This window comes from Protopterus annectens, chromosome 8.part0, assembly GCF_019279795.1.
Source record: "Protopterus annectens isolate FY-2018-M chromosome 8.part0, PAN1.0, whole genome shotgun sequence".
In the NCBI taxonomy this organism is placed as follows: Eukaryota; Metazoa; Chordata; order Ceratodontiformes; family Protopteridae; genus Protopterus; species Protopterus annectens.
In genome coordinates this window covers 254643628-254670625 of record NC_056741.1, presented here as the reverse complement: position 1 = coordinate 254670625, position 26998 = coordinate 254643628, and the positions used below count along the sequence as shown (strand labels likewise).

Here is a 26998-nt window from a genome sequence, read left to right as displayed (position 1 = left end):
AGAAGGCTATCACTAGGGCCAGTTCTTTTGCGAAAACCCTGGATGCAGTAGACAAGCCAAAGAGAACAGCATAAAATTGACAGTGTTTCACACGTACAAGAACTTCCTCTGAGATTTTTCTATGGGGATGTGTAGGTATGCATCCTTTAGATCTAAGCATTGGGTGAGAGCAATTTTTGAAAGGTTAGCATTTTCAATACTGGTACCTGCGAGAATCTGTTGGGTTTTGACAGGTCTAGAATTGGGGTCCAGGTACCCTTTTTTCTGGGGACTCTGAAAAGCCTTGAGTAAAATTCTTTTCCTTATAATGTGATTGGTACTGGTTCCACAGAACCTTGGGCGCACAGAAGCTGCATTTGATTTAAGGCTTCTGTTTGTTGGTTTGGTGGACTATATGGGAAACCTGACTGAATAAGAAGCTGTTGGAAGTGGAGTTTGTAAACTCTTTGTACGATTTTCAATACCCAGTGATCCCTGGTTATGAAAGTCCAATTCTTTAAGTAGGACAGCCTCCTAGCTGGACAGGGGCAAGGGAGGAATGGATGGGACTGGAAGGGGAGGGGGAAAGGGAGCGTCATGGGAGACTCAGAATTGTTCCCTGTTGGTGGGATCCCAAATGCCTATGGGAATGTGCTTGCCACGGTCTGGGATGCTGATGGTGCCTTTCACTCCTTTCCCCACAACATCTCCTACGCCTAAGACTGGGAGGCCAGAACCAGTGTCTGGTAGGGTAATTGCGACTGAAGCAAGGAGGTTGAACCTGAAGGAAGTCCTTGAGTTTGCCCGGACTTTGCATTATCCTTCATCCTCTTAAGTACAGCTTCAGCCCTGGGGTCAAAAAGGTGATCTTTGTCCAAAGAATCATCCAAGAGATTGGACTTCACATGTTAGTAAATGACTGTTCCCTCAGCCAGACATGTCTACTAATAACAGGCCCTGTAGTTGCTGCCCTACTGGAAGCTTCCAGAGCATCACAGCCACACTGAAAGGAGTTGATCAGTCCTTGGAGAAGGCGTTATTTTCAACCCCCACCAGTTTTTGCTTCATCTGATCTAAAATGGTTTCCTGATGCTTCACCATATGAAACTGGGAACTCAGACCTGATGACCAGGTTATCAGGGGTGCAAACTTTCTTTCCAAACCTGTAAAAGGCTCTGCTTTCTTTGTCAGTTGGCAGTGGATTTTTGGAAGTACCGGCTTTAGCTCCCTTAGGATCCTGAGTCACCACTTCAGGGTCTGCTATAGGGTTCTTGAAAAAAGTATCTATGGGAATCCAGAACCCTGTAAAATCTGTCAGGTTTCCAAGGAGCAGGGGGAGGGAATCTAGCTGTAAGGAAGAACCCAGCAAGACATCATCCATCACCTCTAAGACTGGAGGAATGGCAAGAGGTTTATGCACAGGGAGCTTTAGAAATTCTCTAACCCTCTTCTTGGACTGCAGACAGTTCATAACTTCCCATTTAAAGTGCTCCTTTATGTCTCCCCAAAAGAAATGTCCTCAGGAAGGACAGAGTCCTCACAGGAAGCAATAGATACACCTTCCACAAAGGTGGATTCATCATTATCATCCTCAGAAACAAAAGAATCAGAAGACTTCTGGGGGATGATATCCTTTTTTTGCTTTTACCAGAAGATGATTCAAGGGTAGAACCTGGGAGAGAAAGGCAACTGGATCTCACTATGGTGATCATATCCTCAGCAATCCTAACTAGGTCCTGGTGACAGGCCTGACTTTGGAAGTGGGAGGCAGAAGGTCTCAGACTGAGTAAGCTGGATGCAACCTTTTTATGTGAGGCCTTAAGGCAACTTGTACTCTTATGGCCAGGATGCAGGCAGACAGCCATATCCCAAGGATTGTAAACAGAGGCGATTTCCTGACGACGAGAAACTCTGGACAACCCTTCATCAGTTAGACAGTGGTCATCAGAAGCCAGAACCTGCAACATGGATCCGGACCCAACTGACGAGCTAAGTACTTTAGCTTGTGCAGAAGAAGAGGAACCTGGCAGCATGTCAGACTCCGAATGGGTCTTGATAGTGGTCTGTGCCACAACCTCAGTCGTCTGAAGGGACTGTAAAGAAAAGAATCCCAACTTCCTTGACAATTACAAGCACAGGTGGACTGGCTGACTGCGAATGAGTGTCACCAGATACCCTATACTTTGGGCATTTGTCCTTCTTACACCTAAGGAGATCAACCTCAGCCAAACCGGTGGACAACACAGTATGTGAAGGCCCTGGAAAATCAGTAAAATCCTCAGCTAAAATGTCAGCCCTATGCTTGATAGCTACTGTTAAACGGAGTACAGAACTGACCGTTAGTTGCATCATGTTCTGGGCTCAAACAAGTTACACAAAGGAGTGAAAGTCTTGGTGTGGTATCTGCTTGCAACAGCAGGGACAGTTATTAATTTTCTCTGACATTAGTCAAAAAACATATTAAAAGCTCCCCAATGGGGCACTTGTCTTCAGACATTTTCTTTCTCTGGTATGGACCAAATGATGCAGACTAGCACTTAAGGCTCCAACAGCAAGAACCAACTGAGATTATGGCACCGGCTGACTCCAGTTTTAGTGAAAAAGTCTTGACATTGATTAGGGCATCCACTGGTCTCTGGAAGAGGAGAAAATTCTCTAGTCGTCAGACCTGCCAAAGGTTTCCACAGGAGGAAATCCCATCACTTATAACCGCAACAGTGAAATACGAAGAACAGCCACTACTCACATACTTACTGACACGTTTACATCACGTTATCGAAAGATGAAAATAGCGAACGCTATTTCATCGGCCCCAAAACATCTAAACATGAAAATATCGAACATTCAGAAGAGCGACAACACAAGCACATCAAACAAACAGCAAACACACACATACACTTAAATTCCTACATCTAACATTACACTAAACTACACATACACTACTATCTACCCACTTACCTTAACCCAAACCCTAACCCTAAGGTCCATAACTCACACACTCACCTAACCCGCACCCTAACCCTAACTCACTTAAACCGCCCCTAACCCTAAAGTCTGTCACTATCGCACACACGCCTAACCCGCGCCCTAACCCTAACGTACAATCGCACACTTACATGAACCCAACCCGTAACTTTCCACCGCAGCGCTAAGAATAGCGAAGCCACAGAAACTGCCAACCGAATTCTTTCCCGAGGAAAGAATTCGCTGTTTTGCAGCTTCGCTAGTCTTAGCGTTCGCTGAATAATGTTCGATATCAGAACATTCAAAGTTTTAACACCTCGATGTTCTGATATAGACCCTTACTGACAATAAGCTAAGGAGCATGGACAAAAGGCCACCTTACTGATACAGTCTTTACAAATTTCTCTGAAGCGTTTGATCTGGTAAGCCATTTATTACATCTATACATACATATGTGCGTGTATGTATGTATATATATATATATATATATATATATATATATATATATATACATACATATACAGAGATATATATATATATATATATATATATATACACACACACACACACACACACACACACACACACACACACACACACACATCTATACATACACACACACACACACACACACACACACACACACACACGTGTGTGTGTACATACATATATAAATACCTATGTACACGTATATACGTATATCTATACAAATAAATATCCCATGGATAAATTCTCACACTTCCACTATTTTCACTATTCCTTAACTCTCTCTCTCCCACTGCACCTACCCCAAACCTTACGTATGCAGATAATATGGTAATCAACATATCCCACACCTCCCGCTACATCCTGAAAACACAACTTAGGAAAGACCTTTTAAATACACTCACTACAGCTATCACACAATAACCTCATACTGAAAAAACACAAGCACACAAAGTAAAACTAAATGCTTGCTCTTTGGCCCACGGCTAAAAGTCTCCACAGTCGCACAAAAGTGGACAATAAAGCATAACATCCAAGACGATTCAAAAAACACAATGTACTTCAAATACCCTGGCATCTGGCAGGACTAATACCTGAACTTTCAATTTCACATCAATACTAAACTCTGATCCAAAAAATAATCATGCCTCCTGTCACCAGAAGGCAGACTAGCAACTAGATAAAGAGTTCTACCAGATCTTGAATACAGTCTCCCTATTACTGCTAAAAACAAAAGCAAAAAACAAACAGCTCTGCAAAAATATCTGTCAAATCTGTATATTCATCACATTAGCCTCCACCTAAAAGAAATACTGTTCAGTCATAATTAAACCAAAATGGCTTTCTGTAGGTGAAAGAAGCAGTTTCTTCCTAGCCTACCTAATCCATAAATTCTTACACCAAGACTCCTTTATTTTCTTCTTCAGCCAGCGCTATCAAAGATCCACGTCCTACAGCTTTAGATAACAATCCTCTTTCTCCTGAAGCATATAAAGTCTAGAACTCTAATGTCATTATTAGGTGTACTCCACCACCTTTTCTCCCAAAATTACCAGTTTTGGTACGGATTAGGAGGAAAATAACATTTTGAGCCAAATCAGGGACAGTTGAGAGTCATGCCCAACCCCCAACCAGCACTTCAAACCATGACATATGATGGCCATGTAATATACATATTTCGCCTTTGTTCCACACAGGCAAGTTGCCACACAATAAACATTCCATGCTGCTCCACACAAATCCCAAAGCCAGAAATACTGCAGAGAATATCTAGTTGATTACTGCTAGCATCACAGTAAAATTAAATAAATAAATACTCTCGCTGCTTCCATCTTGCACTATTCTCCTCAACTGTCCAGAACTCTGCAGAATGCTCTTGAAGACACAGACAATAAGTAAAGCCAACATTAGAGATTTTACTTCTTATTACATAAAAAAAATGCATCATAATGAGGCAAACCCTCAGTCTTTGTTAGTGCCAAGACTTTGCATCTACCATTTGAACACTGTGAGGTTTTGGCTCTGTGAGATTGCAAAACTCAAGTCTAAAGTGGCATTGCCTGATGTGAATAGTGTAGTCAAGTCAAGTGGACACCCCCCCCCCTCCCCAACACACACACACAATACCACTGGACCCCTGTTACACTGGAGGCACATTTTATTCCAAAAGCACTGTACTTATAAATAAATACATTTGTAAAAAGTGTCACTCCAAGCACAGCACACTATGCATCTGCCTAGTTGATCCATGTGCAAGACCGCCCCCTGTCTGCACCCCATTCAAAAAACTACATTCCACTAAAAACACCTCTGTAATAAACAATTCACACATCGGAATCAATCCCTGCTAACCCAAGAGGCATATTCTCCTTTCCCAACTTTAGATATCAGCTGAACAAATTTTACACACAACAGCTGCTTGCAAATGCTTTTCTCCACAAGGCATTACTGAACCCGATAACGCCATTACACTCGTTCAGTCCTCCCTTTCGTTTCCTCATAAATACGACATCCATGCTAGACTAACCCCTCTTTCTCCAACCTGCACCCTCTTTCACACACACACTGTTCTTCCTACTCTTCACCACTACCCTACCTTCACAGAACCCACTTCCCTCTATTGTACTTAAGTCACTGTTCTACCTGTCTTTTACCTAATCATCCAATCTGTCACTGCAGTCCACATTAACTACAACAGCTATGTAAACAGAACTGTACATTTCCTGACAGTGCACACATTCCTACTTTGTGAGACAGACTTCTACTAAGTTACAATATTTCTGCATGCTGGACAATGTATTCAACAGACTCCAACTATGTTAGACAGACTTCTACAATTGCTAAAATGTTTATGTATGCCTGACATTATGTTTATAGTCTTAATATGTCATGTAAGCCACTTGTCTTCTGCTACTTTGTACTTACTCTTCCCAGGTTACACCTGAAAATGGTCCACCTGAATCAATGCTCTACCCCAGTTTACAAATAGTCAAAAAAAAATCTGTTGAAGGCTATAAAATAACTTTTCTTATAATATTCTGTGCAAAAAAAAAAACATACAAAGTATATATCAAATTAACAATCTTTTTCATTCTGACCCCTCTGGCCATAGCTTACTCCGTGTTGTCTTCTCAACAGTCTTTGCTCCAACTGCCAACACAATGGCATAAGAATGCTGACCCTCTCTGACCACCTGTTTCTTGGTATTCTGATGCTCTTGTAATAATTCCAAATTTTCCATGCACATTCTACATCTGCATTCTCACACACAACTCCTGTCCTTTCAGAAGTTGCAACACTGACACAGTTGCACATCCACCATATCTGGCTCTGTGCTTCTCATCAGTATAAAAGATAAAGCTGAATAATAAATGGCTCTCACTGCTGTATTAATTCCAGTAATACTGCATCCTCTAAGCCACTCACTTGTAGCTCAATAATCAGAACATTTTTATCAGTCATTTCAGTATTCAGCTGCTCTTGTATAGCCTTCACCAACTTGGTGCCATTTTAATCCATTCCATCTCCCAAACTGGAAAGTCTTCTCCAGCAAGCACTGTTGAAAAACGGTATGAAATGTCCCCACTGCCCTAGCCTACCACTTTGGGTACTCCTAGAAAACAGGCCACATGGCTAACAGATCTAACCCAGTAAACAAAACAAACATCAATGAAGATTTAGAAGAAGAAAGTACAGTTGTGTACACTTACCATAAATGTAGATGTTAAGAGTGTATTCAGAGTTGCAGTCATCACCTGTGGGTTATCCCTGCTGCGGTAGCCCTTGGCCAGCCCGAATACCAGATCTGCGTCGGCTGCTGTCATTTGCTATCTGACGTCAGGTCGTCAGTGCTATAAAGGAAGGCAGCCGACATCATTACATCAGTTTTTCTTGCCCTAACCCATCAGAGGCCTGAGTAAACATGGTAAAGTGGTCCTGGTGGCTAAAAGCCACCGTTACAAACTTATGTCTCCCTAAAGAAAGAAGATATAAGGAGGAAGGAGGGTGGGAAAAGTACAGTTGTGTACACTTACCATAAATGTAGATGTTTGAGTGTATTCACTGTTGCAGTCATTACATTTGGGTAATCTGCTGGCAGGTTGCCCTCAGTCGGCCTGAATAACAAAGTATTGGGGCCTGCGTCGGTTGCCGTCTCCTTTTCCATGACGTCAGGGGTATAAAACATGTAGCAGACACCATTTTAATCAGTTTTTCTTGCCCCAGATTTCAGCCAACGCCATTTTAATCAGTTTTTCTTGCCCCAGATGTCAGGTGCCCCCCAAATGGGGAGCAAAAAAAAAAAATATATATATATATATATATATATATATATATATATATATATATATACAAACACATACACACACACACACACACACACACACACACGTATTTTAGAACAAAAAAATTTACCTCCAACTAAAAGCAAATACACCACAAAGGCTTTTGAGCATAGTGAAGGAAAGAAGAGGTATAATAATAGAGAAGAAAGGGGGCTGGCGGGTGGGTAACCCGGACTGCAACAGTGAATACACTCGAACATCTACATTTATGGTAAGTGTACACAACTGTACTATGTTCTTCATGTTTCACTGTTGCAGTCATTACATTTGGGTAGAATCCCAAAGCTATGGATGGGAGGATGGAATTAGACAGCATTAGGAGCAGCTATAAGGCCCTGCAGGACTGCTGTGGGAAAGCCTTCCCTGGATTTAGAAAAGAAAGGTAAATGGTAATATTTTGTGAACGTATGAACTGAGGTCCAAGTAGCAGCTTTTAGAATGTCTCTGGTAGGATCCCCTCTGAGAAAGGCTGCAGAAGCAGAGACAGCCCTGGTGGAATGGGATCTGATCCCCTTGGGCACAGGTTTACCATGGTGCATGAAGCAAAAACAAATACAATGGCTTAGCCATTTTGAAATAGTCTGCTTTGATATAGCCTTCTCCTCTGTTCCTGCAGCAAATGCCACCAGTAGTTGCTCAGATTTTCTTAGAGATTTTGTCCTGTTTAAGTAGAATCTTAGTTGTCTGTGTATATCCAATGAATGCAGAATTCGCTCCCCCTTGTTCTGCGGATTTGGGAAAAAAGTTGGCAGGTGGATGGTCTGGTTAAGAGCCACACTGGATAACACCTTAGGCATAAAAGAAGGATTGGTCCTGAGGGTCACCCTGCCCGGGTAAAAGATAATGAAGGGCTCCACTGTCATGAGAGCCTTCTAGCTGAAGTGACTGCTAAAAGAAAGGCTGTCTTCCAAGAAAGAAATTTTATGTTTGCAGTAGGAGCTGGTTCAAAAGGAGGTAGGGTGAGTTTTTCCAGCACAAAATTGAGGTCCCATGCAGGAGTCGGTGTTCTCCTGGGAGGTCTTAAATTTTTGGCCCCTCTGAGGTACTGCTTTAGCAGGGGATGAGAAAGGAGAGGAGGCTCTGTGTTCTAATGAGCCGAGATGGCAGAAGCATGGATTTTTATAGAAGAAAAAGATAAGCCCTTGTGAAGCATCTCAGTTAAATATTGCAAAATCTGAGGAATATTGGGCATTGCTGTGTTTATTCCTTGTGCTTGGTTCCAAGCACAGAATCTCTTCCATTTATCAGCATAAGATTTTTCTAGTACTAGGCCTTCTAGCCTCCAAAATGACAGCCATTACAGGGTTACTGAGAGATGTGATTTGTGAAATTAGTTGATTAGCCATGCTGCAAGATTCAGAGTTTGGAGCAGAGTGTGCAGAATTTAATAGTTCTGCTGAGACAATAGATGAGGTGTTTGAGGCAAGTACCACGGAGGAAGGTGTGACATATTCCTTAGAAGCGGGTACCAGTGTTGGCGAGGTCAGTCCGGAGCAATCAGAATCATTTTTGGTTTTTCCTGTCTGACTTTTAGTAAAACCTTGGAGAGCAGAGGCAGAGGGGGAAGGCATAGACTGATAGGTTTTTCCAGCAGAAGGATAGAGCATCCACTTTCCAAACTTTTTTGTGACGAGTTCTTGTGCAGAATTTGTTCAACTGATAGTTTTGGGGAGAGGCAAATAGATCTATGTCTGGGCTCCCCCACTTTCGTGTCAACATGCTGAAGATTTGTGGATTTAGTTTCCATTCGTGTGGGTCCATAAGATTTCTGCTTAGGTCGTCTGCCAGAGTATTTTGCTTTACTGGTAGGAACTGAGCTTGAATATGTATTTGGCAAGTCAAGGCTGTGTTCCACAAGGCCATGGCTAGTCTACAAAGGGGGTAGGAGTGGGTACCCCCCTGCTTGTTTATGTACCACTTAACTGTGGTGCTGTCCATCTTTATCAGTAGTTGTCCTGGATGAAGGAAGTCCTTGAAGGCTTTCAGAGCATTCTGTACAGCTAGCATTTCTTTCTGGTTGATATGTAGGTGCATTTGATTTGGGCTCCATTCGCCCTGAATGCATCTCCCTGCCAGATGGGCCCCCCCAAGCATAGTCTGATGCATCTGTAGTCAGGGTTTGGGTGGCAGGGGGTAGAATGAATGACAGTCCCTTGTTTTGGTGAAATGCCTCTGCCCACCAAAGGAACTCCTGTTGCAGGCAAGGAATGAGAGGAATCATTGTTTCCAGGCTGTGACAATGTTGACTCCATAAGCTTTTTAGGTACCATTGAAATTTCCTCATATGCAGTCTTGCATATGGAATTAGTAGAATGCAGGATGCCATGAACCCCGAAGCCTGCAGAATTTGTCTTGCAGATAGCTGGGTTTTTGCTGCCACTTGTTTGAAGTATGTTGTCAATTGAATTTGTTTGTCTGGCGTGAGGTAAGCCATCTGGGCAGTTGTATTCAATCTTGCACCCAGGAATGTAATTATTTGAGAGGGTACCAGTTGTGATTTCTTTTCGTTTATGGTATACCCTAGGCATGTTAGAAGCCTTTTTACAAATGCCAGATGTTGAAGAAGAGTGTCCTCGTCCTCTGCCTGAATGAGACAATCGTCCAGATATGGATAAATTTGAATGTTTCTTTGTCTGCAAAATGCAATTACTGGTGCCAGGCACTTTGTGAAGACCCTGGATGCAGTAGATAAGCCAAAGGGCAGTGCAGAGAACTGGCAATGCAAATAGCCTGCTCTGAAGCGGAGGTATCTTCTGCAAGATTCCCTGATTGGGATATGCAGGTAAGCCTCTTTTAAGTCTAGAGTTACCAACCACTCATTCTTGCCTAGCATAGGCAGTAGCTGTTGTAGAGTCAGCATCTTGAATTTTGGAATGTCCAGGAAAGCATTTAGAATGGATAAGTCCAGAATTGCACGCCATGATTTGTCTTTTCTGGGTACCAAGAAAAGTCTTGAAGAAAAACCTTGTCCTTTTTGCTTTTCTGGCACTGGCTGAATAGCCCCCATATCCATGAGGGACATGACTTGTTTCTGGGTCTCTGCCCACTGATATGGGGGCAGATCTGGCCATCTATTTGGAATTGGCAACGTGTGGAAATGAAATCTAAACCCCGGGATACTATACTTAAGACCCACTTGTCCTGGGTAATTAGATGCCAATTTTGAGCATGAAGTGCTAGTTTTCCCCCCCAAAGGGGCTGCCAAAAGATAAGTGCTTGGAAATGGCAGAGGAAAGTCATTGAGAATGTTTATCGTAGGGTGGTGCTTTGCTACTACCCGATTTGGAGGTGGAGGCACCCCATTGTTTTGTCCTGTAAGATCCTTGTGACTGAAATCTGGAGCCTTTGGAGCGTCTGGGTTTGACCTGAGCGGCTTTGTTGGACACTGGAAAGGACCAATTCTTAGTAGCCCAGTGCCTACTGAACCTGGGTGGCTGCACTTCTAAGAAATCTTTTACAGTTTGCATAGATTTAACTTTGTCTTCCATCTTTTTTAAAACCTCTTCTGCCTTATTACCAAACAGACTGTCCTGCTGTAAAGGAGCATCCAACAATTTAGCTTTAACATGACCAGGCAGATTTTGCTCTTTGAGCCAAGCATGCCTATTTATCACAGATCCAGTTATGACGGCCCTGCAAGAGGCCACTAAGGAATCAAAACCACATTGCAAAGTATGCTTTCCAACTTGTTCAGCTGAATGCAATAAATCCTGTAATTCTATTTTCCACACAATCAGAAATCAACATCATTTTCTGTTTCAGTAAGCCTATAACATGCTGTTGATATTTAAGCATATGAAATTGGCAGTTTAAAGCCCTGATAGCCAGGGATGCAGACGTATAAACCTTCTTACCCCATCTATCCAGCACCCTGGAGTCTCTATCAGAAGGGGTAGGATTTTTGGCTGTAGAAGCCTTAACACCCTTGGGACCCTGAGAAATAGTTTCAGGGTCAGCAGCAGGATTTATGAAAAGAAATTTGTGGGAGTCAGGAACCCTGTAATATCTGTCTGGCTTACTAGGAGCCAGAGGCAGGGAATCAGGAGCCATGCTCGATTCTGAGAAAACATCATCAACAATGTCTAAGACAGGAGGTATAGCCAAAGGCCTATGCTGAGGAAGAAGAAGAAAATCCCTAAGCCTCTTTTTGGATTCTGAAATGTCCTGACTCTCCCAATGAAAATGTTCCCTTAAGGTATGCAAAGTCTCTCCAAAAGAAAAATCCTCAGGAAGAGAAGCAGAAGGGATGGATTCCTCTGCATCAGAGTCCTCATAAGGTGGAATAGAAAATTCCTGATCAGAAGACGAATCAGAAGAAATGGAAACCTGATCTGAAGATTCATAATCAGTGCCTTGCCTAGGCCTCTTAGCAGGGGGGGGGGGGGGTTGGGGTTGGAACCCCTGATCAAGGTAATTAAATCCTCAGCCATTTTGATCATTTTTGTTTTAGGCATAGGGGCCTGAGCACGTGGCTCATGCTTCAGTTTTTTAGACATAGAAGTAGGTTTTGGCCTTGTTTTTGATGAAGGCATTGGTTTAATATACAAATGTTGAGGCCTGAAAACACCCTCAGAAGCCTGTGCTTGCTCAGCGGCTCCGGACCCATCCAAGGGAGAGACATCCAAGGGTTCAATACTTGAAGAATCTCACGGCATACCAGACTCCGTATGGGTCTCGGTAGAGGCCTGCAACTCAAAAGTAGTGGGCATCAGGGGCTGCAAAAGCACCTCACTGAGTATCGGCGAACCGGCGACTGGCTTTGTCGTCGGTTTTGGACCTCGACGGTCTGTCTCTGTCTTTTTCTTTGCGTTTTTTGTGAATTCCAGTAGTCGGATTGTTAACAGACAACATTTCAGGATAGTTAAATCTTCAACCAAAGTATTTAGAAGCAAAAATATACAGACGCTTAATACTGCATTGGTCAAATTTAGCACAAAACCGACAGCAATGCACGTTGTGATCACGGCCTAGGCACGGAATACAGTACAAATGAAAATCCTTATTAGGTATTTGCTTCCCACAAGTAATACAATTACTAACTTTTACTGACATCGGTAAGGAGCAAGAAAAAGTTTCCCCAACGGGGTATTTAGCTTTAGTTTTAAGACTTTGGTTCTGAAACTCGAAAACGAAAATTTCAGGAGTCGGCCAACCGGACTTGCGAACTGCTTCTGCTTCAGGCACCGCTCGGCAAGAAAGGCTCATTAAAATGGCATCGGCTGCATGTTTTATACCCCTGATGACCTGACGTCACGGAAGAGGAGACAGCAACAGACGCAGGACCCAAGACTTTGTTATTCAGGCTGACTGAGGGCAACCTGCCAGCAGATTACCCAAATGTAATGACTGAACAGTGAAACACGAAGAACATCCAGGACTGCAACAGTGAATACACTCGAAATCTACATTTATGGTAAATGTACACACAACTGTACTATGCTCTTCGTGTTTCACTGTTGCAGTTATCATCTGTGGGAGGATTCCCAAAGCTGAGTAGAGGGGTAGTAGGATTGGTTAGAGACCTAGGAATGGGTTAGCATGCCCTACAGAACTGCAGAGGTAAACCCTGCCCTTGCCCAAGAGAATAGAGGTAGGTGGTGACGCTTTGGCAACGGTATGGACAGAAGTCCAGGTGGCAGTTTCTAGGATGTCCCTAGTGGGAACTCCTATGAGGAATGTTGAGGAAGTGTAGGCTGTCCTAGTGGAATGTTTCCCCTGCAAAGTATAGCAGAAAAGGGTACAGTGTGAGATCCATTGGTAAAAGGAGAGTTTGGAAATGGGTTTTCCCTCTGCCCCTGGGGCAAAGCTGACAAGGAGGTGGTCTGATTTCCTGAAAGATCTGTTATGGTCCAGATAGTATCTGAACTGTATGTGCATGTCTAATGAGTGCAGAATTCTTTCCCCTTTGTTTGAGGGTTAGGAAAGAAGGGGTGGGGGGTAGAGGTATGGCCTAGCAGACAGTTACTTTAGATACCACCCTGGGTATAACGGAAGGATTAGTCCTGAGGGAGACCTTGTCTGCATGGGAGAAGATGAAGGGCTCAATGGTCATCAGTGCCTGAAGATAAGAAACTCTTCTGGCTGGGGCTCTGGCTAGGAGAAAAGCCGCCTTTCAGGACAGGAATCTAAGTCCGGCTGAAGCAGCAGGTAGAAAGGGTGGTAGAGTTGTTTTTTCCCCAAAACATAATTCCAGTCCTGGGCTTGAGTGGGAGGCCTTCTGGGTGGTCTGATATTAGAAGGCCGTCGGAGGCACTGCTTAATCAAAAGGTGGTGCAACAGGGGCTGTTCTGTATCAAACAGAGCTGAACAGGCTGGGGTGTGGATTTGAACAGAGGACAAGGAGAGGACAGTATTCAATAGCTCCAGTAGGTAGTCCAGGATAAGAGGGATGGAAGGTGGTGAGGTATTTTCCCCTCTGGACTGGCTACAGGAGCAGAATCCTTTCCATTTTCCTGCGTAAGATTTTCTGGTGCTGGGCCATCTGGCCTCTGTGATAACGTGTACAATCTTGCTTGCTTAACAGGGTCTCCCGGTCTGCCTTTTGAGTATTTAGCAAGCTGACAGTCCGAGAGTCTGGGTGCAGCAGCCCACCCCCCCACCCCCGAGTTAAGAGGTCTAAGATCAGGGGAAAGCTGGCTGGGAAGGTGTAAGGTCAGGCTGCTCAGTAAGAGGTACCAACGTTGTCTGGGCCAAACTGGAGTAATGAGGATGGCCTTTTGTTTCTCCTCCCTTAATTTGACCAGTACCTTGAGGATAAGAGCGAATGAGGACACAAATAGAGTGTTCCAGGGGGAGGTGAAGGCATCCACCTTCCACACTAGGTGGTGATAACCCCTGGCACAGAATCTTTTCAGCTGCCAGTTGGGATGCGAAGCAAAAAGATCCAGCTCTTGAGACCCCCCCACTCCTGGACAATATGTGAGAGGATTTTTCTGTGTAACTGTCACTGGAGGGGGTCCAGGAAGCTTCTGCTCAAGTGGTCTGGCAGGATGTGGTTGATGCCATGTGGGTATTGCTATCAGGCGTAGCTCCATGGAAGAAGATGCCAGCCCGAGGTACATGGCTAGCCTACACAGAGGGTAAGACAGGGTCCCTCACTGTTAGTTGGTGTACCCCATTACTGTGGTGTTGTCTGTTTTGATTAGGAGAACCCGTGGCTTGAGATGGGGTTTGAAGGATGTCAGAGCCTTTTGTACTGCAATCATTTTCTTCTGGGAGAAGTGTAAGGGAAGGTGGTGGGCATCCCAAAGACCTTGGATGCACCTACCTTCTAGGTGTGCGCCCCAAACTAAGTCTGAGGCATCGGTGGTAGTGGTTTGCCTTGTTGGGCAGAGGTTGAAGGAAAGACCCTAGCTCTGGGCAGGGGCCCCTGCCAATCAGAGAAACTCAATCCCTATACAGGGGGTCAGGAGGTGAGAGGTCCCCTGGAGGTAGAAAGTGCGGACTCTACAGGTTCTTCAGCTACCAATGAAGTTTTCTCATGTGAAGCCTGGCCAGAACAATTAGAAGGATGCCAGATGCCATGTACTTCAAGGCTCACAGGGGCTTCCTTGCCGTCTGGTGACATTTGGAAGCCAGCTGGTGAGAAAAAAGCTGCAGGAATCCCTGCTTTTTTGGGGGGTATAGGAAGGCCATTTGGGCTGCTGAGTGCAGCAGTGATCCCAAGAAAATGATCTTCCTGGAGGGTGTTTTGCCCTGATTTGTTCTAGTAGATGGTGCACCATGAGGGGGATAGGAGGTCTTTGACAAAGAGAGGGTCCTGGAGGAGCTATTCTTTGCCATCTGCCTGAAGGAGGCAGGTGCCCAGATAAAGGCAAGTTTTTATGCTTTTCTGTCCGCCAAAGGCTATGGCCGGTGCTAAGGCCTCTTGTAGAGGTAGGGTAACTACCCAAGCATTTATAGTCAGACTAGGCAGCAACTGCTGCCAAGGTAGTATTTTGAATGTGGTGGCTGCCCGGAAGGTGTTCTGAATGGGTAGATCCAGGGAGGGGCGCCAAGTGCCCTCTATCCTAGGAGCAAGGACTAGTGTGGAATAACAGCCTTTGCTTGATGGATCTGAGGGGACCAGTTCCACTGCCTCTAGGGATAAGTAAGCTTGGAAGAGTTCCAGTGCCTCTGCTCAGACATATTGAGGTAAGGGTACCCTCTTAGAATTGGGAGTTAGTAGAAGGAAAATTTGTATCCCTGAAAAAAAGATGTTTAAGACCCGATGGTTCTTGGTAGTTGGTGATTAAAAAGGAGTGCAGAAGGGGGAGCGGGAGTCCTGAGGGATTTTTACCTCAGAGGGGTGGCTTAGAACTCCCTGCCTTTGGAGTGGAAGTGGTCTACCTTTAGGTTCTCTGCTGACCCTGGGATAAGAGTCTGAGTGGTCTGTCCCTGCATGGCTTACCTTGACTCTGTTTGCTATGTGCAGGAAAGGACCACTCTTTAGAGGGAAAATTCCTGCTGAACCTAGGAGGTTTTACCTGAAGGAAATCTTTTACTGTCTGCACAGATTTTGCTTTGTCTTCCATCTTTTTAAGCACTTCTTCAGCTTTTACTGCAAACAATTGGTCCTTATCCAAAGGTGCATCAAGTAATTTAGATTTGACATGATCAGGCAGAGGTTGTTCCTTCAACCATGCATGTCTCCTAATGACAGATCGAGAGACTGCTGCACTGTCTGCGGCTTCTAGGGCGTCATATCCACAGTGTAGAGAGTATTTAGCCACTTGACAAGTACAGTGTAGTAAATCTGCTAACTCTTTTGAATTGGCACAGTCAGGAAAGGTAGAAATCTTTTGTTTTAGTAGTTCCAAAGTGTATTGTTGAAATTTTAACATGTGGAACTGACAGTTGAGTGCTCTGATAGCAGATGTGTATTCTTTTTTACCCCATCTGTCCAGAGCTCTGGAATCCTTGTCAGCTTAGCTTATCTCCTTTAGTTCCCTGCGTAATAACCTTTAGGTCTGGAGCAGGATTTCTGTACAGGTGTTTGTGAAAATCCGGTACTCTCTAATACCCGTCCGGTTTTCTGGGAGCAGGTGGGAGGGCATCAGGAGTTAAACTGGAAAGACATCTTAGACTGAGAGAAGTCCTGGAATTCCCAGTGGAAATGCTCCCTGAGGATGTAAAGGGCTTCCCCAAAAGGAAGGATCTTCTGGTGGAGAGGCAGAATGAATGGACTCCTCTGCATCTGAATCCTCATAAGCAGTCAGAGGTAGTTGTTCCTCTTCAAAACCTGAATGATCAGATTCCTCAGAATCCTATTCTGTCAGTGTTTCAGGAGAAAGGTCTCTTTTCCTTTTAGAAGTTGTGGCTTGACTACCCCTGATAAGGGTGATAAGATCCTCTGCCATTTTAAGCATTTGAGGGTGGGGAAAGATGATGTCGTTTTTTGCTAGATTCGGTAGTGCGAAATACCTCCTCAGAAGCCGGTGCCTGCGTCGCGGCTCTGGACCCAACCGAGGCAGAGACAACCAAAGGCTCGGAAGACGAAGATGATGTCTGCGGCATACCGGACTCTGAAAGGGTCTCAGTAGAGGCCTGCAAAGATATCAAATTGGGCATCAAGGGCTGCAAAGGCACCTCACTGAATTCCAGAGAACTGATTACCTGCTTAGTGGTAGACTCATTGGAAGGCTTGGCCTTGAGTGATCTGTCTCTATCTTTATCCTTACGTTTTTTCAGAATGTCTACGGATTGTTTGCTGATGGATGCCTTTTCAGCTGCAATAAGCGCTCTATGATGAATGGTTTTCACATTAAAGAGGGCACAGAACTGGCAATGTGGGACATCTTGGTCTGGGCCTAAACAAGTGATGCAGTAAGAATGGAAATCTCGGTGTGGTATTTGCTTTCCACAGGCGAGACAATTATTAACTTTTTCTGACATTGGTTAGTGCAAGAAAAAAAGGATCCCAACAAGGTACTTAGCTTTATACATTTTCAGCTGAAATTCAAACTCTGGTAGTGACCGACCGGCACAGTCGCGAAGTACTTCTGCTACGGGCTCCACGGCAAGAAAGACTGACGTAATGACATAAGCTGCCTTCATTTACAGCACTGACGACCTGATGTCAGACAGTAAGCGACAGCAGCCGATGCAGAAAAACATTGACTCTGGTATTAAGGTCAGTGGAGGGCTACCCCAGCAGGGATACCCCACAGGTGATGACTGCAACAGTGAAACATGAAGAACATCAGTGAACATGAGGTCGAGGACTACCATCAGCTACCCTAACAGAAATGGTCAAAGAAGTCTGGATTGGTGTTAAAAAACTAATAAACAATGAGAAAGAAGCAACAGAGTAGCTGGAAAATCCATGGTGACCACTTTTTTTTAAGGTGCTCTACCCACTCCTAGGAACTTTCCTAATAGCTCCTTAATATTTCCTTGTTTAAGTGGAACAGCAGCTTGGTACTCCTGAGCTAGAATACAGCTTTACAGCCCACTCATTATTGCCATATATCCCTTTGTGAGAGTCGGGTGGTCGGAACAGATGGGGGGGCCTACCCTCTCATGACTATGTTCTGCCCCCACTCCCCCCAGGTGGCTCTCCGAGCCTGGAAATGCTACCTCTTGAGGAGAAGCACAACTCCACATAACAATACTTAATGCAAACACACTATGTAGTGCAAGCTCGACTGGCTTGGAACTCCAACTGGTAACCAACAGTACTCCCACTAGGTGTCACCCATGTGGTGACCCAAATCTGCCTTCCTTGCCCAGGATGGGCGAGCAGGCAGAGGCTGCTCACTCCTATCTCCCCAGTTCAGCTCCTACAAGCCATGGTGACCTCTTGATGTCTTTTACTCAAATAAGGTGAGACACCAAGCCATCATCATTTCCTAACAATGGTTGGGTAGCTTGTGTAGAAGGAAGAGGAGTTTGTACCTACCCACTGAACCAAATCCTCATTACAGCCAGGGTCCCCAACAACTGGGGGTCCAGAAGAGAACTCTTACTGTTATGCCAGTGCACCGTCTTTTTTTTTTTTGGTCATGCTGGGTACACATCCATCAGCACTAAAAAGATTAAAGACAGGACACTATGCTGTAAATCCTTTCACTTGCAATGTCTAATGCTTGTGTTAAAATAGCCACATGGATATCAAGTATGCAGCCACATTGAAGGCCTAAAAACATAACGATTAGGCAATTAGTTCTGATCCATATATAGGGTTTATAGCCCTTAGTCACATTTATTACTTGAAATACAAAACCAGAGTAACCAAAAACGTGTCAATTTGACAAAAATTCCAATACCAGATCAATAATAATAAACAATTAAGTTCTAATTACCACATGTGGAAGAAGCAGTCTAAGGCCTGTTCACACTCAGCAACATGTAATTTAAAAAATATATTACGTGAAGGGGAGACCTCAAAGAGCAGGTTGTTACTGCTGTAGCAGGGGTGGCTGCAAAAGAGTGGCAGAAGAAAAACAAGTCAAGGTGAACATGGGAATAAGTCCTGTATGCCGGTCCTGCAGTTTGTCAGCCCTGGTGCAAAATCTTCAAAAGTTATAGCTCTTCTTATTTTGAACTAAGCACAGTAACTAAGACTTACTCATATGCTTATGCCCCACTTCTTACAGCCTCTCACCATTGTTATCAACAGTGGAAAAATAACCCTAGCTTTGCTAAAGCATTTTACTAAAAATGCAGCATCTTAAAAGCTGACCCAGTGGCAAAGAGACTGATTTCATTCAGTGATAGTAACCTCAGTTCAGAAATGGACAAAAGTTATTAAGAAACTGGTCATGGTGTGAACTCAACAGTTCTAAATGTTTTTATCTTTCCCAATGGAGGGTTTAATGATGCAAAGATACAGTGATAATACACTGTAGCAAAGTACAGCAATGCCTGAGACAGTTTTTGTATGCAAATGAGGTAGGTATATTAAGTGCCACAGCAAAGATTACCTCTTGTAAAAATTTAAAGCCATTTCAAAAATCAGCAAGAATGCAGTGCCCGAAGGTTCAATATTTATATCTTCTCTTTTCAACCATCTCTACTATGGCAGCTCATCAATTTATATGACTTACCAGCTAGTGGCCACAGTCTAGAGGACAAGTTAAACCATCCAGAAGACAGGAGCAGAAAGATGCATTAGGATAAAGCAAATGACTGGGGAAGGCAATGATGACACAAAGCACACTAACTTATAAAAATATATACATTTATGGCAACTACATATCATTTTGCAGCAACATTAATTGTTTGCAATTTGCTAACATTTCATTCACATAGGTATCACAATATGGCATGTCACCCTAATCAGATCTAATGTTTTCACTGTTATACAGAATGACAATGTTTACCTGAAACTCTGCTGTGTTGCTCCCGATCTGGTTCACATTTGGAAGTGATCCTCCATAGTAAGGCCCACGGCCATGTGCTAATCGCAACTTCTGGGCCTGCAACTATTAAAAAACAAAAGATAAAGTAAACACGGGGGACTGACGTGCAACTGTGATACTTGATACAAAAATTACTTATAACGCATGTATATACTAAAAATACCTTTCTCGATTTTAGCAGGCTGATTGGACACACCTCTCACATCACTGAGACACTTAGTGTAGTACTGATCACATCTCTGTGGTCCACTTATATTCTCAGTTTGCTTCCTTTTAATAGGAGTTATTGCTATCTCTCACTGTCCAGGGTCACACACGCACACAAGGAGGCATCACCAAGCAAAACCTATAACCACAAAACCAAACTAGGCAACTACAGTGCTCATAGCAGGGTGCTATCAATTAGGCTTGACACATACTCGTACATTAATATGCCTTCATGCACTACAGCTATATGTATGTTCAAGTGTGCATTCTGGATCTCATGATAGGTGGTGTACCAAAATGGAATTAAATTGATCTCAGGAGTTCAGTTACTGTAATGCCAACAAAATAAAAAGTGTGAAAATAGTAAATGCACAACCTTTCACAATTAACTAACTGGATACCATAGCAAAAGTCCCAAGGTGACCTTTGATACCATAAAATAACAACACAACTGCCTCATTTCTCCTATAAATTAATAGCCTGAAGCCCTGAATCATCATTTGGTACAAACAAGTGAAATATGTTAAAAGTCAAAATTCTAACTATGCCTCATTCCTACACGCTCTCCCATAATCTGTACCTTTCAATGTCTTAAAAATGGCACTCAAACTTAAAATAAGCTTCCCTACTACACTATGAACTTGTAGCTTCTCTAAAGTTTCAACTTACTTGGTACACACAAAAGCTAATCTTATGTAGCTGTTAGCAACATACTGTGTGCTGCTAAATGTAGCCATGGATTACAAAATCAGTAATCAAAATCTAGGATTCTGACCGGCCCAGGCTTTCATTTACCCAGGTTGATATACCACATAAATGTCCACATAATTCCTGCCACAACAGATTCTTCCCTTGAAAGATGCATCACACTCCCACCTGTTCAAAAACAGCAGCAGCAAAAACAGCAAACTACAAAGTAGACATTGGTTCTAAATTACTCTACACATATCAAAAGCTCAAGTTCCCACCCACTCATGATTTAGCACAGAACAAGTTCTTACCGTACTCACCTGTGAGCTAACCTGTTTATCTAGACATTGTATTGTAATCACTTTCACTTCAAGGATGATTCCCAGAACCCAACCAAAAACAGCAAGATAGTAAAAAATGATAAAAGTGTTGTACAACCCACATGCTGCAGCAAAAGCTACTTATTTGTATGCTACATAAACCCTTTAACTGTGTGAGCTGAGTATTTTCTAAGCTTTCATGTCACTGTACTTTTACTGAGGATTCCATGATTTCCATGAAGCAACTACTCTAAGGGGATTCCAAGCTACAAATTCACATATTACACAACATTCAGTCATTCATAAACTTAACCAGCTGTTTTCACGTTTCCTGTATTTTGCAAATGGCAGAGTTGTAGTTAGACGAAATGGCCTCAACATTTGACATTTTTAATACTGATGGATAGGATGGTAAACGACAGTGCTTTTGCTTTACAAAATTTTTCCCCGGTGCCTTCCTATGATTACCTAACCCCCAATTAACTGATCTCTAGAAGGGGAGCCATCACTCATGCACCACCCCCCCCCTTTAACCCTCTGCAGCCTGAATAAGCTGTTTTCCCACAATACAAGCTCATGGACATATGCGGCCTCAGGACTGTCTATACCAGCTGCAGCGAACATACACCACTTGGTGGTTTTAAGTACTAACCTTTTTACTGTCTTGCTGCAACACTCAGTTGCCTAACAAGCAGAGGCAAATCAGTGTCAACTTGTCAATCAAATCCACCTCTCTCATGGGTTCATATGTGTTTACTAGGCTAACGACCACAAGGGTCTTTTAAGCCTAGCCATGCATCCCAAATCTCTGACAAGTTCTGATACCCTTGATAAGCGTAAGCATGGACATGGCAGATGAACCATTTACAGGTTACCTCTGTTCACTAGAGACATAGGTGCCAAACCAAGGATGAACTTCCGGTTTCCTATCCAATGGTCCAAGTTGCACTTGAAATGGGTTAGGGAGGAAATCTGCTTCACATGGATGGGGAGCCTGTTCCATAGACGGGGTAGTCCCTGGGATACATACCTATCTCTCCAGCAGGTCCTATTTATATCACAGGCAAGGTTTAAGTCTTTAGAATGGGTAATTGTGGTATTGGTCGTTTGCCCATATGCAGGACGTCCAGAGTGGGGTCTGACAATGCCCTGTATGCCAGGCATAGATCTCCACTCAAAAGCCTGTAGGAGACAGAATACAGGGGATGGGGCCTTGAGGTGGTCTGCATAGGACATTTTACTTACGCCCTGTATTCTTTTAGTGAGGAACCTCTGTGGACATTCCAATTGTTGGATATGCCTGGTTAAATACATAACAAAGGGGGCATTGTACTCAATGACAGGTCTGATGAATGCAGAATACAGTGGAACAATGACTTCCTTGGACTTAGATGCCATACCTTTGCTTAAAAGTCGCACAACATAGAATGACTTCCTCACCATAGTAGACACATGATGGTCAAAGGCTAGACTACTATCTGTGTGCGTCCCTAAGTCCCTGACTACTGGGTTAACTCTAAGGGTTATGTTGTCAATATGGATAACTACCCAATTGATACTATTATACATTTCTTGGTATTTAGTTTTAGTCCGTGGCTCTGACACCAGTTGTTTCTCTGTGTCAGTCCCTCCTGCAGAACATCTGTGTCAGAGTGAGATTCAATGGCAGCTCCTAATTTGCAATCATCTGCAAATTTAGTCAGCCAGAGACCACTGACATTGGCCTTGACTTCTGAGAAGTAAATGCCAAAAAGAAGCTGCCCAAGGACAGATCCCTGAGAGACTCCACTTCTGACTGGCCTCTTTGTAGAGGTGGACTCAAAATTCTAACTTCCTGGGTCTTGTCTGTGAGCCAGTTGTCCATCCAATGGTTGACATACAGGTTTGTACCTAACCTCTTGAGTTTGTCAACAATGCAGAGTGGGGTATTGTGTCAAATGCCTTCGCCAGGACAAGGTAGGCAGTGTGAAAAATTTTGCCCTCATCCATTGCTTTGGTGACCTTCTCAAAGAAGTCCACTAGGTTGAGTAGGCATGAACTGCCTTTAACGAAACTAAACTGGGTTGGGTCCAGTGTCTGGAGGTTTACTCTATCTCTACTGCTCATCTCCATGATAATTCTTTCTATGGCTTTACATATAGACTACTGAGACTTGTGGGTCTGTAGATGCTCTATCTTTTTGCAGAGGGATAACTGACGCCTTTCTCCCTTCATGAGGCACAAAGCCTGTTTGGCGGCTACAGCTAAATAGTAATTCCGGAAGCCAACTGATGCAGTCCTCTTGGTCTAAGACAGAGCACTAAGGACCTATTCCCTAGTGATAGCAGGGGGGTTATACTTGATATTTCCCGATTGAAAATTGAGGGGGAGAGAGGGGTAAAGTTGGAGCTGAATTTATCAGCCAAGAGGTTTGCTATATCTTCTGGCACAGAATAGGTGACTCCAATTACAATGAGCTCTGCACACAATTGTATATTGCCTTTGAGGTTGTGGACATAGCTAAAGAATGCTTTGTGGTTGTCCTTGGCCTGGTAGGCCAAAAACTCAAATTTGGCCTTGGCAGACTTTATTTGTCCTCTGAGTTGTTTGTTTACTTTGATGAGAGTGCTTTTATCCTGCTGGATGCTGCACCTCCTAATTTTTGTAATGATGTCCTTCCTCCTGTTATACAGCCTATTGATTCTGAGACTTCACCAGGGTGGCTTGTTTTTTGAGTTAGTTCTGTATTTCTTCCTGATGGGTACAGCTGCCTCTATGCAGCTATAAATGTGCTTGTACAGGGTTTCTAACAGATCTTGAAAGGCAGCAGTGGTACTCAGGGTTTATGGGGACTTGAAATGTTGCCAGGTTCTCACTTAATAGCAGGAGGTTAGCTTTAGAATAGTTCTTGAATATTCTAGGTTTAGCTGGGGGTCCAAGTTTTATTTCTGCTTCAAAGGAGACCATTTTGTGGTCTGACCTTACCAGGGAAGACATTATAGTAGGGGGTGTGCAACACTCGCCCATATTAGTGAGGACCAGATTCAGTATGGCTGCACCCCTGGTTGGTGTATTGCACATCTGGTCAAGGGAGTTTGTGCCTACAAAATCCAGGAATCTCAGTGCATGTATGTTTGGTGTTGTATAAGATTCCCAGTATATAGTGGGGTAATTAGGGTCACCCATGAATATGGTATTGGGTCCTTCATAGCCCAAATCACTAGTCAGTCCTGATATTTCTGAGTCACAGGGCCAAATCACTCAATAGCAGACAACCAGTGGAGGTTAACACCTTTTCCCATGAGCCTCCACTTCCATCTTATAAAACAACCCTCCTCCCCCCTCCACTCACTAGTGTACAAGATGATTTGAACATTCCATAGCTCCACCAATCTACCTCACTCTGGACACTCCACATCCTTATTCTACAAAGATTCACAACACCACTCCTCAAGTTGTTTACTTTGCTTCACTCACTTTTTACAACACTATTTGTAATGTGTTGTCAGCGGAGATCTACTTGTTTTAATGATCATATCACTGTAAATTTTTGTCTGGATAAAAATATATTACTACTGCCTTTAAGCTGGACTGCACAAGGTCTTCTACTTGTCTGTATTACTACTCATTTGTTAATGTAAAACTGACATAATGATCTACAAATGCATTGTACGCATATACTGTATTATAATTTTAATGTCATCTAACTGAACATACCCAAAGATCTTTTACTTTTTATAAATCACCTTGAGCCACAGAAGTGTATGAAAATAGTCCTCAAAATCAATCATTCTCCCCGGTACACAGATGAAAATAAAATAAATAAATAAATAAAAACGGGTCACCGAGCCTGATCAACAGAACTGCAGCTTTTACTGAAACTCTGCACACACTGACCCACTCGTTCATTCATTAAGAAAAAAATGTCTGAAATGAAGTGCTGCATTTAGCAGTTTCAATTTGTGCGTGTTGGGGGGGGGGGCAGGATTCTAATGCCTACTGAATGTTCACAGCTCAATGTTCTGGTGCTGGTGGTGGGGATGGGGAATCTGAGCCAATGCTTGATGTATAAAGCTTGCATATACACATACTTCAAAAACAAGTCTCCACAGTTAGTGCTTGTGTATGTGTTTTCCCACGTGTGTGGTGTACATACATACTGTAGCACAGGGGGGCAGAGCTCCAAAAACAGAGTGAGAATTAATGTAACTATTGTGAATAGAGCTAAATTTGTGTGTATAGTCTAAAGAGAACTGCCACTGTAAATAAGAATGTTTCCTTTAAATATTTAAGGTAAATAACAGTGTTTAAGACCAGAGAGGAATTTTTGTAGTATTAGCAGAAAAGTGATGCTATAACTATAAATAACAGCAAAGAGAAACTTTATCATATGAGCTTACAGCAACTTTGCTTAAACAATTAAAGGTGTAAATAGCAGGCACAAAGACAAACCTATTCAGATTGTACTGCTTGCCCTTCTTGAAGGAAGGTTTGATGTCCACAGCAGCAGAGTGAATAATGACATAGAAGACGAAACCAGGAGGAAACTTGGAGATTGCTCCTATTACAGAAATCCATCGCAGAAAACTATTAAATGAGACTGCATCCTACTTGAATAAGACTGTACTGAAGATGTTTGTTGTGAACGTTTGTTAAGCCATAAGACATTTGTTTCGAGAAGAATCTGCATCCTTATGTTTTTGTACAATAAACTGAGTTGTTTTTCTAAGACTGGTGTCCCCACTGCCACCTTTAGTGATTTCATGTAATGAGGTGGGGCTGCACTCTGCTCTGATGGAGTGCTTTCAATTGTCATTAAACAAATCTCTGTGATGAGGCAAACTTCAATGTTTTCCCACGGTAAGGAGTGATCATAGGATGTGGGTGGAGCTTTTTGTTAATGCTCCTAGCAATGAGCAGAAATATCTTAAAGTTATCCAGATTCTGTTAAGACTAACTTTGCCTAAAAAAAAGGCACTATGGGGTTGAAAATGGATTTAACCAATGTACAAACGCCTTTTGTGGGAAAGGTGCAGGCCACCTCTGACAAAGCAGTTGAGACTTTCGACCTTCTCTTCCCAGGCTGATATGTACCATACCCCCCTTTTTAATGACACCAGAAGCTAAGTTGATTGTTGAAATCAATAATCCTTTTGTTTGTACTGTGGCATCAATCTTGATGGTAGAAGGCTGCTGAAGGCTAGGTTCTTAACAGCCTCAGTCATGACTCTCATCCTATATCCCAGGGAGGAACACTCCAAGTCATTTATATCCATGGATGCAATGACTATATCATATGTGTACTTCTGTTGTAGGAATTGTGTACTTGTGTGATGCACTGAATCCTGATGCCTGATAAACAACCAAAAGTAACCTTCTCTTTGCACAGCTTGGTAAGTGGTGCATTGGCATACCTCACTAAGGAGTCACCACTAGGATACTGGATTGTGTGAAGTTTTGCCTTATGGGCTTTTGAATCGAGTCAGTGTGACTTTCAGATTTATGTTTCAAGGTAGGTGCTGGCTAAAACGTGCGTGTGTGATGTTGCAAAGTGCACTGGTTTCTTAGGTTACATTTAGGATGCCTTTTAAGAGCCTCAGTATATACAAGTCTGTGTGCTTGATCGGAGCTGTGTGGTACTGTCAACTTGCTTATTTGTTGTGGCTTTGTGAAAAGCTTGGTCTTCAATAACACTGTTTAATTACATCTCTCACATACTGATTCTGCTGGTGTAAGTAATAGTTGGTTGCCAGTAAACATGATACAATTGCTACATTACTTCAGGATGCCCACTTCATCCAGGCTGGCTAGAAAGATGTCTGTAAAGTTGAAAAACATTTTACAAGTAATTACTAATGTGGGCTGAAGGGGGCATTGTGCCTATATGTTTAATGGAGATGCTACTTCACTAATTCTAGACATAAAAAGCAATATGCAACACAGCATGACTCAGAGCCTCTTAACACAACTACTATTTAAAGTACAACATGAATTGGGGTAGTAGGCTGTACGTTGTTTCATTTACTTCCATTTGTTAACTGGTGTTTGTCAGTCTGAGCAAAAGCTCTTTTTCTCTGTAGGCCAAGGGAAAAAAGCTCCATAGTACAAAAAATGCAAATATGCAATTGTCAATACTATACATGCACAAAACATTTACATACAGTATTACCCAAAGATATTAAACAGTTGC

The 26998-nt window shown here is 43.1% G+C and overlaps 1 protein-coding gene across 1 annotated transcript in view; it reads right to left on the bottom strand.

Annotated features, from left to right (window-relative positions):
- Positions 1-26998, bottom strand: part of CRTC2 (CREB regulated transcription coactivator 2) — a 2800764-nt gene that overhangs the window by 2323605 nt on the left and 450161 nt on the right. The window contains exon 2 of the mRNA XM_044079735.1: positions 19574-19675. Coding sequence (XP_043935670.1) covers positions 19574-19675 — 102 coding nt within the window. The remainder of the gene's footprint in view (positions 1-19573; positions 19676-26998) is intronic.